This window comes from Geospiza fortis, unplaced genomic scaffold (genome assembly GCF_000277835.1).
Source record: "Geospiza fortis unplaced genomic scaffold, GeoFor_1.0 scaffold121, whole genome shotgun sequence".
Taxonomy (NCBI): domain Eukaryota; kingdom Metazoa; phylum Chordata; class Aves; order Passeriformes; family Thraupidae; genus Geospiza; species Geospiza fortis.
In genome coordinates this window covers 873,091-889,837 of record NW_005054346.1, presented here as the reverse complement: position 1 = coordinate 889,837, position 16,747 = coordinate 873,091, and the positions used below count along the sequence as shown (strand labels likewise).

At 39.4% G+C, this 16,747-nt stretch overlaps 1 protein-coding gene across 10 annotated transcripts in view; it reads right to left on the bottom strand.

Moving 5' to 3' along the window:
* Window positions 1-16,747, bottom strand: part of EYA1 (EYA transcriptional coactivator and phosphatase 1) — a 144,816-nt gene that overhangs the window by 60,363 nt on the left and 67,706 nt on the right. For 4 of the 10 annotated variants that reach the window (XM_031058630.1, XM_014307859.2, XM_014307862.2 and 1 more), the window contains 4 exons: window positions 9,617-9,697; window positions 7,678-7,747; window positions 7,127-7,272; window positions 2,923-3,060 (listed from right to left, as the gene is read on the bottom strand). In XM_031058630.1, coding sequence (XP_030914490.1) covers window positions 2,923-3,060; window positions 7,127-7,272; window positions 7,678-7,747; window positions 9,617-9,697 — 435 coding nt within the window. The remainder of the gene's footprint in view (window positions 1-2,922; window positions 3,061-7,126; window positions 7,273-7,677; window positions 7,748-9,616; window positions 9,698-16,747) is intronic. The other 6 variants (XM_031058632.1, XM_014307860.2, XM_031058631.1 and 3 more) reach the window with 3 other exon arrangements.

Sequence of the window (16,747 nt, the reverse complement as noted above, 5' to 3'; positions counted from 1 at the left end):
AGCCGCTGTCATGTAACGCTCGGCTGCGGAGTAGGTTGTGGGATCCATTATCTCCATTTAGCAGCTCAGCAGCTGCACGCAGGAGATGAAGAACAGCTATTGCAGGCTATGACAAGGCTGGGGCTGCAGCCTGCCCATATACTGCTAGAGGGAAAAGGGAGAATAAACTCATTTTCCTCTCTGGAGGTTTCTGCACAAACAACTGAACAGCAGCAGCAGTAACCCCGTCTTCTGTCATGAGACTCAATTTTGTCCTTAAATAATAGTTGAAATTATGAATAGGTTCTCCTTCTGAAATCAAATCAGGAAAGAGAAACAAATGTTCCTGTTTACTTTCAACAGCTGTTCAATCAAAAGGAAGAATTAAGTCAATTTAGAGTTGTTTTAAATACACAAGTTTACTTAATGAAAATATTACAAAAACATATATTCTCATGTGTAGTACAGACATATATTGTCAAACATTTAACTGCAAGAAAGACCTGTTCAGAAATGTGATTCTTTTCTACTTAGCAACTAACAACTCCTCCAGTCCTTTCATTTGAAATATTCTCCTTATTTCCAATCTTATGGTCTCTTAGGTTTCTGTAGAAGCCCAGTCCTTCCCTCACCCACAGATTGTGCTGTTTATGAGCACAACAGAAAGGACATACACACCACAGGGATGCTCCAAGTCTGACCTGTGGCTCTTCTGCCCAAGCCCGACTGTCAGTGATCCATTGACTTCCACAGGTGGGCAGCTCTCAGCCCAAGCACAGCACAGCTAGAGCACAACCCAGAGTAAGACCCCCCTCCCCTCTAAGCCCTGTAGACAATTCCATCATTAAATCAATGCTTCTGATTATTTTCCTATTAGAGCTTCCCAACTGGGTCATCTTTAACATATTTCTTTTTGCAGAATATTTTAAGATCCTTGCCTCTCAAAGTATACAGATGAAATGCTTTCCAAGAAGTTACTGTTCCATCTCTTGACAACTGTCACCCTTTGCTGAGCTTGAAAATTCTGATCTTATACAAATTTTGCATATAGCAAAGGAAAAAAAAAGCAATGTCCTTTATGGCAGACTCTATGTAGCCTATTGACAGAGTCTAGGCTTTGCACTACTAATGCCAGCATTCACATTACTTACAGCTTTCACTTAAAATTTTCCAAGCACTCTCTACATTATCCTTTGCTGCTCCCTCTTCCCTCCCTCTGTTGAATGAGTTTCCCATAGACATCTGCAAAACTATTTCCCTGTCCTCCCTAAAATCCCTTTTTATTGACATCCCTCTGCTTGAGATCTTTCAAAAAACACCTTTAGAGCTGTTAGATAACCAGCATGGGGTGCCAATTGTTTATTATACATAAGCTGTGTCAGCTTTATAGTTTCATTAGGCTCTTCTGGTCGGTGGGTTAAATTTAGCCTCCAGCTTCTATGGACTATATTTTTATTTGCCTGTAGAAGTTAACACAACAGGATCCCAGTATATGACTGTGGCATGAAGGCACTACTGCAATAGAAATTATAGGCAGCCCAGACATGATTTTTCAATCACACTATTTCCTAGCAACTGTGAATTATCAGTTCCTTAAAAGCTGAAATGTTGATTCAGAAGTTCATTTTAGCTGCTGCTGGCAAGCATTTTGAGCTTTCTCCTACAGAGAGGTAGGATTTTTGGAGGGGGGAAGGTGGGTGTGGAGGTGTGTTTGTTTGAGTTCTTTTGTGTAGCTGCCTGCAGAAAGCAAAACCAGTAACCTTGTTTGCTTATATTTACTTTGATGAGAAGATCATCACTACTCAGCATGTAGATGAAAATCCATGCGCTACTCTGGTCCTGTCCCTCTTGCTTGGCAGAGCACACTATAGATCAGCAATATTTGAGATGTCAGATGGTCACTTCTGCCCTATGGAACTACTCAACATACGGTTCAAAAGGAGATTAAAAAAATGCAACAAAAAACATCTCTCTTGTGTCTGGGCAAAGTACAGGATCAATACCCTTAAAGCTGTGGAACAAAAGCAAAATCTTATTCACTTAGTCTCTGAAAGCACTTTTGCCTCAAGACATTTCATGGAGTGTTTACTTGGTGGCACACAGTTTAGACTGAGCTTGATAATATACAAAAGTGCAAAACTTATAAAAAAATGTGGTCCATTTCTGTGATTGAAGACTTATTTCAACAATTCCAAAATCACAACACACCTGATATCTACTGCCAAATTCAGGGGTGAAATGGCCTGCAGCAGACATCCCAAAATAACTATTTCTGGTAAAAAAAAGATTTTTTAAAATATCTGTTAAGTGTGAACAACCCTGAACCAGGCACAACTAGTGACTTCTCAATACAGAAGAGGGAAAAGGAATTGGGGGAACAAGGTGGAAAGACATTAAGTAAACTAAACAGGCAAGTACAGCTAAAAAATATAATTGATAATAATAGCCTGCACATACAAAGACCTACAGCTTTTAAATAGACTTCAAAGAAACAGACTTCAATCATTACTTAGCTACCTCCACAGCTGCAGTAGGTATTTTTATCTTCTTCTCCCTCCTCGAACATGCTCAGGTGTCAAATTATATTTGGCACTTCCTAAATTCATAATCCTGTCACGTTTTACAGGACTAGCTTCGTCTCATTCACTATTTGCTAAACAATTACTATTCAGAGATCCATTTTTTTGACTGTAACAACACTAGAATATTTCACTATTTAAAATTTAATGAAGCAAGGGGTCTTCTAAACTGCTGAGAGCTGGCCTGTTGCTCTCTCAGCAAAGGCAATCATCATTTCATCAACAACTGCAATAAAATCAGAGTTAAGAGCTCAAGCAAACATTCATTTTTATTTTAGGAATACAACAAAATAAGGAGGAAAAACCCCACCACAGCATTAGCTGTATCTAATTAATGGTAATATCTGTTTATACAGATACAGACCTTGCATCTGGTAGCTATAGGGAGCCTGTCCAGGTTGAGGTGTGCTAAAGCTGGCACCGTAGCTGAGAAATCCTGTTTGTCCAGGTGACTGTGACTGTGCCAATCCACCTTCTGTCTTGATGCCTGTCCACAATGCACCTAAATCAGTTAGTGACAGCAAATCTATTTGTTCATATTCAAACAGGGATGGAAAATAAAATCACTTAATTAACAGCCATTTTAACATATACCTACTACTGCCTGACAGAACAAATATTGAGAGCATGCACAAATTAATAAGGTAATGGCAGTCTAAGAGCACACTGAAAACTGAAGTTCGCCAGGGAAAGGTTAAATTCAAAACTGCGTTTCCAATAACTGCAAAAGAAATTTATACATGAACAGGAAGTTGCATTATTCCTTTTTTCCTTTCCTGCCAGAGGCAAACTTTTCCATATATTCACGACATTACACAGAGGTAGATTAGCAACTTTATATGAATTTAATGAAGCATAGCATAGCCAAGCTCTCCTGCCATCTACCCATTAATGACATAAATGAAAATTGCATTGTATATTATTCCTACATGAAAATCACACAGCTCCAAGAATGGTTTTTTTTTTTAAGAATTAGAAGTGGATAAAGAAAACTAGCAGTATTAAGTGCAATGATGATTTTTCAAAGGTAATTAAACATTAATTTAGTTCTTAACAAATAAGCACCTAAGAGACAGGAACTATTCCTGAAGCAATCTCCTGAACTGGGAAAAACATAGCAGAATCATTAATCTGCACTGGCAGACAAATCCATTACACACCACATTATTCTCTCACTTCTAAATTTAGTTATAAAATAATCCAAAGTCTGATCAGTGAATGACTTGCTGCCCAGTGTCAGTGATTTTTCCCTCAATTTGTAAGGCAATGAGCAAGCAAATATCAGCAGGCAAAATACTGAGGAAATGCACACAATTCAGCCTCTGTCTCTTAGTTTTAATTATAAGGTTGTCCCAACACGAACTACCATTTAAAAATAATTATAGCCAAAGTAATGGAAAAGTGATACAATATTCTTAGGTTTCACTGTGGCATTCAGTGATAACTCATTGTTCAGAAACCAACAATATTTGAACTGGATTTACTATGTGTGAATTAGTAACATTCATTTGAAAATTACTGTTAATCTAAGTTCATTTCCTGGTTGGATTTTTCTTTAGACAATATTCAACAAGGTTTCAAGGTAGGAGTGGGCCCAGAAATTAATGTATTGGCAAAACTTCAAGACCTCCCTATATACAAATGACAGCATATTTTCTACCATCTAAGTAATTATTTTTCAACTGTTGTCATTAATTAACCTCAATTCCTTCTGCCAGACCTTCTAACTGCTGAGCTAAACCTGTTTGCTTGTTTTTCCCTGATGCTTACTTGATTCTTCTGTTTCATGTTACAATTAAAGCAGTTCGAATGACAAATCTCGACACCTCATTTCCAAGGGGAAACTCTTGCTGTGGATGGCTTGGTATCAACAACCCCTATTTGTTGTCTGTTTAAGGACTTCTGAAATGCTGATTAAATATGGCTCAGAGAAAGTTTAAGTAAATCAAGCATTAAATTTCTAGTCTAAATTTCCCTTAGCAGTCTGATCCAACTCTCCATCTCAGACAGAGCAGGAGGTGATCAAAAGCAGCAGTAGGAGGATGCCACTTGAGTGAAGACAACTTGGCAACGACATGCCCTTTTCCAAACCTCCATGCTATGAAGAGCCTTTCATCTCCTGGGACTTACTCTCACACTTGCTCTCATCCCCAAAGCCTTCACTCATCAAACCTTGATGCTCCCTTCTCCCAAGTCTAAGGTACTCAAGGAAGTGGGAAGGGACAGTGACACAAGAGGACTTCCAGGATCTGGAAGGTAAGGAAGTTGGTAAGCAAAGCCTTTGCTAGATGCTGGTGCTGGAGCAGGCAGGAGGAAAGAGCTCCAGGAAATTCTCCAGCCTCCTCAGGGGCTTTGCAGATGAAGCAGAGCCAGGAGCCCCAGGGCAGCAGCTGTCAATGGCATTCCCCTCCACCCCCCTTCCTGCCTGCATTGCTGCATGGCTGTGGAGGTGGGGACCTGGAAAAATGAAGAGGCTAGAGGTACAGTTGAGCACCTTCCCAAACTCTGCTCTAGAGAGAAAACCTGAGGCAGGCTGATACAGGAAATCATGAATACTCTTTCTTCTAGTAGACCCAGAGTAAAGAAACAAAAAGAAAGAGGCCTCAACTCAGTTTTTTCTTTCACATAGGCATAAGTCTTCTCCCTTTATACTGCTGTAAGATTTCTGCCTGGATGAAAAAAAGGCAAGACAGACGGTACATGGGTTCTAAACTGCAGATAAAAGAGTAGAATTTTGGCTCTAAGCAAGGCTTCAGCTCTTGCCTATTGCAAATGAATGTCCTAATGCTCCCCAATTTCATTTGGGAGTACAGATTATATGGCATGCCTTAAATATGCAAAAAATATATGTTAAGTCCTAAAACTTTTTAATAGTTATTTGCTTTTAAATATTACTCCTATAAAGGACATCAGCAAGGAGCACCTTAGCACCAGCCACAAGGCACAAGTCTGAAAAGAACAAAGCACATAAAAATTCTCTTGGCTCAGGAGCTGAGGATTTCAGTGGTCAAAAGTAAGCTCTGCAATGAAAAACACTGCAAATTTATCTGAAGTCCTAGGCATGGGGGATGGACTAGGCAAAAAACCAAACCAAAACAAAAGAGCAGGCAAGCATGTTAACCCCCACAGGCAGTTGCCAAGTAAAGCAACTCTCAATTACAGCTCCGACGACAGTGAGACAGCTAAACTCAAGTAGTGAAATCAAGGCCTGGCTGAAGTCAGTGGGCATTTTAGAGTTGACTTCAGTGAAGTCAGGATTTAATCCAGAGGAACCAAGCTAAAAACAAAAAAGTCACTGTTTGGGCCACCCGAGCCTAGCAGTCAGCCAAGTATGAACACGAGGTGTCCACAGGAGAAACAGGTCAACAAAAGCAGGGTGAGGAAAAGGGTTGTTTGTTATCATCCCCCCTGATCCAGATGGAATTAGCAGACAAGCTCTCATCAACAATAGGAGCTCTTGTGTGTTTGTGTCTGTGTATGTCTGTGTGTGTCCAAGACTCCCCATCTCACAGTGTAAGTTTAAAATACGTTCATTCGAACTGAAGCTGAAACATCCAATTTATAATTAGAAACCTATTTTAAAGTAAGGGGGAAAATAATGTATTTCTTTTGCCTAGTGTTCACCATAATCTGCCATAGGATATACTTGAGATCCAGTGGATTTTCAATTTGCAGACCTCAAGATGAAAGATTCACCAGTTTTGCACTTAAAACTTTTAATACTTTTAAAGCGAACAGCTTATATGGTGAGTTCTGTCCTTTTGGTATAAAACTTACATTATCTGAACATATTTTTACAAAATATACTGCTCAAAGCATGTGGATTGTATATTTTTAATATATTCCCCCAGAGGAGTATAAGACCTATTTTCTAATAATGCATCCTTGCTGCTGCACTGCTATGTGGTCTGCCAGCAGACAGTCTGGCAGGAAAATGGTCTCACCCATGGCAGCTTGTTTTTAAATTAAATATTTTGGGAAATATTTGCTACTTAGTACTATCTCCTTCATCAGGCAGACGGAGCTTTAGTGGCAATTTACCTCAATTTTCACCTCCAGGGAGTTTTAAAACATTGGAAAATGAGATTTTTTTTTGATGGAGGCATTTTTGAATCAGTTTTTTTTTGCCTGCTGAAAATCAGCACAGCCTTGTAGATTCATCTGGGTTCTAGTAATCTGTACCAGCTGAAATTCAGACTTTTACATCCCAATGTAACCTCATGCACTGCTGGGGAGCAGAGCCCTGAGCAAGTCACCAGGGGCTGGGTCTGTGTCATGGAAACCCTGAGATCTCTTTTCCCATTTTACTGCTGTATTTTTGATGTCACCAACAAAAAGCTAATCATGAACCTCTCCTCCTGACCCCAAAATGAGTTTATTTTCTTGAGTACCTTTTTAGCTCTTTAATACATAAATTAAACATCACTCATTCCAAGGTGAGAAAACCAACAGCCTTCCACAAGAAACGCTCTGGTGCTGTCCCACTGAGCACTAACCTAAGGGTCACACAGGCTTGATCTAAAGTACATTTACCTGAGGAATAAAAGAGCACGGCTGGGATTTCTTACCATAGGAAGGGATTCCGTAGGGCTGGCCGGGCTGGGGGTAGGTGGCATAGGCTGTAGCTTGCTGCATTCCGGCTGGGAACTGCGTCTGCCCATAGGCAGCCATCGTTTGTGAGGATGGGGTGGGGAGAATGTGTGGGTAGGGTCTGCTATTGATTACAAGGGACAGAAAATAGGACAGACACTGCATTAGACAGACATGCACGTACTTATTTTTAGCCTTATTATAATCCTGCTGTTTCATTAACACATAATCATAGGCTGTGCTAGACAATGGAAACTTTAAGAGATAAAATAAGAAAGAAATAATAAGAATAATATAATAATAAAGAAACAATAAGAAATCAATAATAAAAGAATAAGTGAAATATGTACTTTAAAAATATTTTTCAAATACATTCTTAGCATTTAAAAAAAAAATTCCTTAGAAGCTCCTGCAGTTTAAATTATAGCTTAACAGATGGACTCAATTATTATTTTAAATGAGGTTAAAATCTGCCTATTCCAGTTATTATTATTACTACTACTATTATTATTTTAAAAAGATATCATACTTGGAAGGGTAAATCTGTGGTGGGGAGAACTGGTGTGTTTGTCTTGGGCTGAAACCACTGCTTCCAATTGCTGTACCAAGGAGAAAAGAAAGCATACAGAAGTGTAAATACACACACCAAAGATAAATATTATTTTTCCTAATAGAATTTCAGAGTATTAACAAGATTTTAATTAAATTCAAATATCATTGATACCTTAGATAGAAAATAATATTTTATGAGGAACTATACAGGAATGCTTAACATTAAAATCTCAATTGCAAATCTCAAATACTAAATTGCCCCTTTGTACAATTCCTGAGCCATAGTTTATTCTTTGGTTGCACGCAGGCAACGTTTTCAATGCAAACAACCTATTTCCTAATGGAAACATTTCCTTTCATATTTTCAAAGGATTGTTGATATCTCAAGTGCAACATTTTATTAACTTTTAGAATTTTTAAGACCTACATTTTATGAAGGAGGTTTATGCGTGCCTCGATTGAAAACACATGGCCTGCTTCAGAGCACGCGCCTCTTTTTTAAAAAAAATAATTCCTAATACAGACTATGTATTACCTTATTACACATCTATTTTCTTCCACCTAATCTGCTGTCTAAAATGCTTTCAGCCCTTCAAATCAGTATTGCAGAAGGATGTCCAGGGTGCAGATGCAGTCAGTGGAACAGGTAAGAGGAGGAGGCTGCACCGCGAGCCGCTCCCCGCGCAGCCCCAGCTGACACGGAGCCTTCCCCCAGCACTGCTCGCTTCTGTCAGCATCTCTGGGTGCTGCTCAGAGCGCGGCAGCTCGGCTGGCCTCCTCTGCTCAGGACGATATTTTTGGGAGCCCTTACACTTCTGGTTACTGTCTGGGTGTCACTTCTCCTCTAGGTCCCAAGGTGGGCTTGGGAGCCTTTGCCAGGAAAGGGTCAGCAGCAGGTTATGAGACTACTGTAAGATCAGACAGCCCGAGAAACAACAGGCCCTATTGCTAAGTGCTTGGAAATAAACAAGGCACACATAATTACCCCTTGCCCGCTACCCCCTTCCCGGCCAGCTACAGGAAAAATCCATCATCTTTACACTCTGGGAGGGAAACAGGGACCCTCTTTCTGCGCCTTCTACATCCGATAATTTTTCTCTTCTGTGGCCTGTGAGGCTGCAGATATGCCAAGTGTCTCCAACCTTTACTCAGATCACCACAGATGTATGTAGCTACAATTAGGTACACACTGTATTTTCATCTTTCAAAGCATTAAAATACCTTAGAAACCTTTCTTTGGGCTTTCAGGCTTGGTGCTTTCAAACTCATCAGCCTTTACAGAAAATGGAGGCTGTGACAAGACCAGGAAAGGGCTGGCTACCAGGAGTCTGACTGGTTGTGAGATGTCAAATTTTGCCACTACTGAAATGTAATCCCACAGTATAATATTAGATCCTTTTCTGATTTGATTTGCACAATCAAAACAATGTGATAGAAATTCCACAGGTGTGCAAAACTGAGCAAACACCCTAGGTTGTTCTCACAGTGTTTGTATCTTGTATGCTGGAAGCTAAGATGCATATGCCTTCCTCTAAGAAAAGAAGTCTGACAAAAGAATAAATACTTTGGTAATAATAAATTACAATAAATAAGGAAGACCTACTCCTCAATTAGAATAATAATCACAGATGCATGTATGTTTACTCACAGAAAACAAAAAATAACTCCTCTGGGCCAGAAAACTCCCTAGTGAGACTCCCACCAAAGACAATAAGCCTGATATCAATCAGCCTGATACTGTAATGCTCCTCACTTGGGGAAAACTCCTGTTGACTTAGACTAAAATGTACAGAAATCAGTAAAATATGGAAAGTACAAAAGGCTTTTTAAGAGGGGTGCAGAGGTTTAGATCACATGGGATAAGAAAATAATAAATGAAAAAAATGCTGAGCTTAAAACGTTGGTTTATTCCTTACCTGATCCTGAGAAATTGTCTAAAGACCCGTCTGTGGTAGTAGTAGTAGCGATCTCACTGCTGTTCATTGGCTCTGTTTTAACTACAGAAATATAAACAGAAGATATTCTATATGCTCCCAACATTCTTGCAGGTGCATGCACACACAATCACCACAAACACAAACTCAATAAAGCAAAAATCTGCCAAAATGTTCTAAATCATGGCTATCAATATTTTGCATTTTATGCATTTGTGTATACAGACAGTGCAAAATACTGGCAGCTATGATTTATTTAGACATAAATATAAGATGATCAAGAGGGTTATTCCTGTCCCCAAGGAATAAAAGCCACTGTAACAAACCAGAAGTCCCCATGCAACTCTCTGCACCTGTCCTGATTCCTCTTAATCCTACAGACCCAACAATAAGGATCCACATTTAGATCAGGTCACACAGCATTTACAGGCTTGAAAGACAGCAAATTGAATAAGACAAAAGAGGAAATAATTTTTAAATTATTTTTGCTATTTAAATCTTGCTTCCAATTAAATAATTTTCCAGAGAAAAATTAAGGGTTTGTGATGAAGTAAAACACTTTTCTTGTGGTGGATTTCTCCTCTCAAAATGAAAACCAACTTTATACTCAACAACCCTGAATAAAAAAAGAGGACACAGTCCTCACCAAATACTTCAAAGAATGCTTTTATATTTTATCCCTCTGCACCCGCAACGTAACACAGCTGTCTGAGAGTAAAAGAGACCAAGACATTATTGCCTGTCTCATGCTGATCTATAATCAATAACCAATTGATGACTTCTAATAAAACCTGAAGTAAATAAACAATTTCCCTTTCTGTCAGTCCAGTGCAAAGTCTGTAATGTTAAGATCAGGACAGTATCCTGATCCAAAGAGCAAGGATGGGGCTGACTCAGCAAAATAGGCACCAATAGCTACTCCCTATACAGTTTGTCTATACATGTGTGTTCAGGAATTACAACCATCCCTAGCAGAAACCTTTGGTACCAAGTTTGAAAATGGTGAGGCAGAGGGACTTCCCTCTTTCAACAGAAGATCTTTCCTTTCATTGCCAGTCCACATTCTTATTTCTGCATGTTTGATTTCCTTCACCAAGCCTCCTCCATGGGATTTGTAAGAAATCTCTCAAGATTTTACTAATCGTCCAGTATTTTCTTTTGACTCTCATGCGGGATTTCTGCCTGCTGACTTGGGAGGTCAATGCTTAGCTGCACACAAAACTCTGCTGTGTCTGCATTAACAAGCAATGCAGTCCATTTAGGAAAGTTTCATGAAGTGAAATGGTTGGGGCAGAGGGCCCAGTGTCCAGAGGCTGGGCATTTTTGAGAGCATTTATTCAGCTTGAGAACATTAGCTGCACTTCTGCAAAGCAGCTTTTTTGAAACAAGTGAAGTCCAAGAGACTCCCTAAGGGGAATTACTGTGGTAAGAAAAGGTGGCCATGAGGTTCACTCCAAAAGTGCACTCAGGATTTGAACTCTAACTGTATTACAAAGGTATTTCTTAAAAACACAGCATGTAAGTTATTCACCATCCATTTAATGACTAAACGCTGAAGGTCTAACACACAGATACAATGAAATATTTATTGCAGAGTGTCTATCACAAGTAATTTTTCAGAAACACTTTTACAGCATTTTCTACAGTTTGTCAACCTAGATATGAAAAATTATAGGATCTACATTATCTTCTGCCTTTTCTTAAAATTTTATCACAGCTACATTTTACAGTCAGACTCATACTTCTCACATAGACTACTCCAAGTTTCCCCAGAATCTGCAAGTCTTCTGAACCTAATTTCCATAATGCAATTTTACTTTGGGAATAACAATGAAAGATGTTTTCCTCTATAGCTGGTATCTGTGGTGGGGGAAAACAGAGGAAGATAAGACAGATCCACCTAACCTGGAGTAAAGGGTGGAATTTTTCGGTATGTGCTTTCTCCAAACTCTTCTCCATTGCAGAAACAATATTCCATATTCTCCATTTTTTGGATCACTGCAAATTGGTAGTCCAAGGACTATGCTGAACTGCCTCACACAGTATAGAGAAGTATAGTGTCAGTTGTTCTAAGTAAAAAGCAGCCCTTCTGAAAAGGACTTGGGATTTCTGGAGGATGAGAAGCAAGGTGAGAGATGGAAATGTCCATTTCCAGCCCAGAAAGCCAAACTGCATCCTGGGCTGCATCAAAAGCAGCACAGCCAGCAGGGCAGGGGAGGGGATTTTGCCTCCTGCTCTGCTCTCTGAGACACTACTGGGAGAGCTGCATCCAGCGCAGGAAGGACATGGACCTGTTGGAGCAAGTCTGGAGGAAGGACACCAAGATGATTGGAGGTGTGGAGCACCTCCTCTTCAAGGAAACGCTAAGACATTTGGGACTGTTAAACCTAGAAAAGGTTTTGGGTGATCTAATTGTGGCTTTCCAGTACCTGAAGGGAGCCCACAAGAAAAATGAAGACCTTTTGCAAGAACATGTAGTGTCAGGAAAAGGGAGAATGGATTCAAAGGGAAAGACAGTAGATTTAGATTGGGTATCAGGAGGAAATCCTTTACTTTGAGGGCAGTGAAGCACGGGAACAGGTTGCCCAGAAGAGCTGTGGCTGCCCCATCGCTTGAAATGTTCAAGGACAGGTTGGATGAGCCTCTGAGCACCTATTTGGATCCTCGTTTAAGATACAATTTTCAGAAAAACATTGTCAAAATGTAATTCTGTTTCTATGACTAATGAGCGATACTTCTGTGCAACATAGTTTAAAACTGAATGCTGTTTACTACACATACTATTTTTAAAGATACAGGAAAAATATGAAATACAATGCAGTGCCATCTTCATGGGAAGGAATTCTAGTTGCTGACTGAGGTGCTCACCAATTTTTCCTAAAAACTTTATGTTTTCTCTCTTGGCTGTTCTATCCCCTGAATATAAAAAAAACCCCAGGGTATAAGAAAAGATGTTCCCATTATTCCTGGATCCCTGGATCTGGATGCCCATTACTTGGGTGATAAAGAATATGCCCTAGAATGCTGTCTTTAGAAACAACCACAACCTTAATGAATCTTTGTGCCAAAGATAGCTGGGAATTTGATAAAGATGAATAGGTACTGAAAAACTCTCCATTCTCCAAGCACTTTAAAATGCTTGAAAATTGCTGCATATTTCCTTCTATCAGCCTAAGCACTTTTAAGAGGATGAAATCTTCCTATACAAAGAAATAAACTGAGAAGAATAACCATGGGTTTACCTGTTGGAAATATTTACATGTACTCTTACTGCAAATGAAGGTCTCTTTGTCCAAGGCAAAACTCAACTGCCCTGGAGCATCTTTCACCCCAGAATAACAGGGAAAAAGAACTGCAAAGGCACTGCCTAAGAATACAAGCCTCACAGTCTATCCCAGCAGCACATGAGTCATCCATATCTATGAAAAGAGACACATGGAGCTGTCCAAGGAAGCCAGGCTTTGGCTGGGCACAGATCTGGCCCTGCCACATGCTGCTTATGGGTGCTCTGGAGTACAGCTCTTCACATTTTCCATGGCAATTAACATTTCTGCAACATGTCCTAAGCTTTCACAAGATGAGACTGGGACACGAGTGGGAATATTGCCACATCTAGACAACATACATTGCAAGCTTGCCAGGACCAGCCAACACCATGCTCAGTTGTGGTAAAAACTGTGGAAAGTGACACAGGAAAAGTTCCCCTTCCTGCTGCTCCTTTATCAAAACTGACCTTTACAGAGGTGCAGAATTATCAGACTTGAATTCTAGAGACAGACCCTGATTTAGCAATGTACTACTAAGTTTTAGTGCCACCCAAATCACTCACATATGAGATTATCAATAAGAAGTTCAACAAGCAGACTAATGTCTTAACCTGCTGCAAAAAGTCAGTGTTTATTTACAACCACTGATTGAGATTTGATTTGTATATCAAGGAGTTTAAGAAACTATGTAAACAAAGAGATTTTTTTCCCCTTATTTTTTGCTTCTAGTAATTTGTGAGATTCTAAAAATACTTAAAAAGAAACTGTGTAAGAAAACACATGGAAGAGTAGAAAAAATAGGAGTAGCAGATAATAGCACAAATGCTAGCTTGGAGAAAAAAAAGCAAAAAAAATCAGAGATGTCACAACTGCAAATCTAATGTTATATAGATTGTTAACATTTTTCTTCTAAAGGAACTCAGGGACTGCAAGTGCAATGTGCCCTGTTTTCTCAGCTGTACAGCAAAAGGTGGTTAAAAATGACTGACATGGCAGTTTCTGAATTCTATTGAGAGAGAACTCCAGACCAGAACCCACAAGTTTATGTGGTTCATTGGCCAAGTAACAACTTTCTGAGTTCACAGCTTGTCATGCAGTTCCTGGTATATATATCAGTAAAGACTGTTATGAGGAATGAGATGCTGGCTATTTTAAATATGGATTTTGAGACCTAATATTTGGCTACTCCTAGCACAGAAGTTGTAGGAATACCTCATAAAGATTTGCACCTTCAAGCATGCAAAAAGTAAGGTTTTAAAATATCTTTTAAAAATTGCTTTTATTACATTAAATACATATAAGTCTTGCTCTACTGAACTCATCTTTGTTAACAGCTATGCCACATACATTAAATCAGAATAGAAATGTTGCAAACATGCCTGACATTAAATAGGTTTTGATTTTGCAGTTTCAAGATTGAATTAACACTATGATGTTATATTCTTTGTATTTTACAGAAAAGTGGGCAAAATTAAATTATTCTTGGCTGACAGCTCTCAGTGTTCATGGGCTACAAGAGACTCAACAAGGTGTGGTAGTTAGTTTGTTTATAGACATACATAAAACCACAATCTCTTGCCCTATTTTAGCTGGCATCTTCAAATAATAGTAGTAACTAAACACCATGTAAATCTTGATTAAGTACTTAATGTATAATCAATTGCTATTCGCACACTTTTTTGCTTGACATCATCCTGTTTCTGTACTCACTATAGAAGCCCAAAGTTCACCTAGAAGCATAAAGATAATTTTTACTGACAACAAGACAAGAATTCTACCGTGAACCTCTAAGCTGATTATGTTTTCCATTATTTTATTCAAACAGCCCTTTGTTTGTAGTGAAGAATCTTGCAATTATAAAAAGGTTACAGGTTACTCAATTATACTAATTCCTATCCAGGATATTATTGTCTCTGTCTATCACAGATTATCAAATCATGAGCTTCTGACCATGAAGCCTGATAGACTTGTTACTGCTTCTCAAAGAAAACTCTTCCTGAATCTTATTGTCTGGAAACTACCAGAAGGTAATTTCCAGCCTAAATTTTTGTATGGGTTTCAAAAAAGTCCCTGCTCAAAGCAGCACATTCTAGTTCAAGCCCAGACTGTTCCCTGCTTTCCCCTCCTCTGATGTGAGAGGCTTCAAAACTCCTCCAGTATTTGGGCTGTGGCTAACATTTACGTTTTACCACATACACCCCCAAGACTCTCATCTTCCTCTTATGCATTTAAGGTGAAAGGGCTTTAACAACCCCGTACCTCCTCATCTAGCAGTAAAACCCTTAAATTTACAAAGAAATGGTGTCACTGCTACAGTGCAAAATCAGAAAGAAAATTCAAAAACATCTGGATAGAGACAGAGCTGGACAGTATTTGTAGCTGCTAAGCAAGATTCTACCTGGATTTTTATCTGACAAGTACAGTCGTGGGTTAAAATTCACTGCAGCTGGGAGATGAGTGTATCTGAGTCAAACTAAGGTTCTTATCCCTTCACACTCACATGTCCAATTATACCAAATGTTTGTATCTCTCCCCTGCAAATGGAAGGAGCATATATATCCAAAACCAATCCTTTTAAAAGTGTCACGGACTATTCTCTTTCCTTTTCTTTTCATTTTCCTTTTTTCAACTGGGAATCTGACCATGCACATGTTCAACATTTTGCAGTGTTCCCAAACAGTGTTCATATTCTTTAAGCAAAGCCAGACAAAATGACCACAAAACATCACAGGCCCAGTCATTAAGGGCAAAGAAAGTTGTCTTCACTACCTTCTGGGAACATGGAGGTCTTCACGTGAACAGGAGAGCAGCATGGAGAAGTCAAGCCTGCTCCGCCATTTAGCGCACAAGACACGAGACTATCTCATGAAGACAGAAGCACAATGACAAAGCAGGTGGGACTTTTCATAAATGGGAAATAATATGCTCTACATTTGGCCAGTGTCTGAACTCCAGGACTGAGAGGCTTAAAGCCAAATTCACCTGGACAAAGAGAGATAGTGCTAGCTTCTGTTCCCCTCCAGCCAGCACCAGCAGCAGCAAATTCCCTAGCTTGTTTCATCGAATCTGGTGACACAGGTGGTTCACTCACTGACCAGGGGTCAAATGACATGGCTAACCCTGAAATGTAACCAAGTTTCATACTTTTTTTATCTACTTGGGACAAGCAAAATCCATCAGAAGATTATAAGGTGCAAATGCAAATGCTACATCATCAAGCCACAAGTCTGAAGTTGCTAAGGCTCTTCAAACACTACCCTATTAAGGGTGTGATCTTTGACTAAGATGTTCTACTTCTGTTCCTTCTGCAGGTGCACAGTGACAGGTGGGGCTGGATCTCCTTCTCATCTCATGTATTACTGGCCAGGCATATGACAAATGACACTTCATTTGACATTTTTGTATGGAATCACACAACTGTACACACACGTGCATAACAAGCTGCTCCCACTGGAAAGAAACCACCCCTGGAACGATGCGCTGTGGCTGGCTTTGAGAAAAGAAGTGGATATCCTCACAGGCCCTTGAAACCCCACAGCCTGTGCATAACCACTCCGGGGCCCTTGGGCACACTCAGAGGATGCTCTCACTCTACCACACTTCATCCACTGTCTGAAACAGCATGTGTTGTGAACATCTATATAAGAAGCTTTCAAAAATAAATTATATTAGAATAATGATGCTTCTAAGATTTTCCTTTCTTTTTTTTTTTAAGTAATTTGTCATTTGGAGTATTTTGTTTACCTCAAATGCCTGTGGAAACCAGTATTGCTATTAAGTCATCACTTAAAGGAAGTCCTTTCTATCAGGAAAAACTTATGGAGGAAACTGAAATGGAGACTCTGTC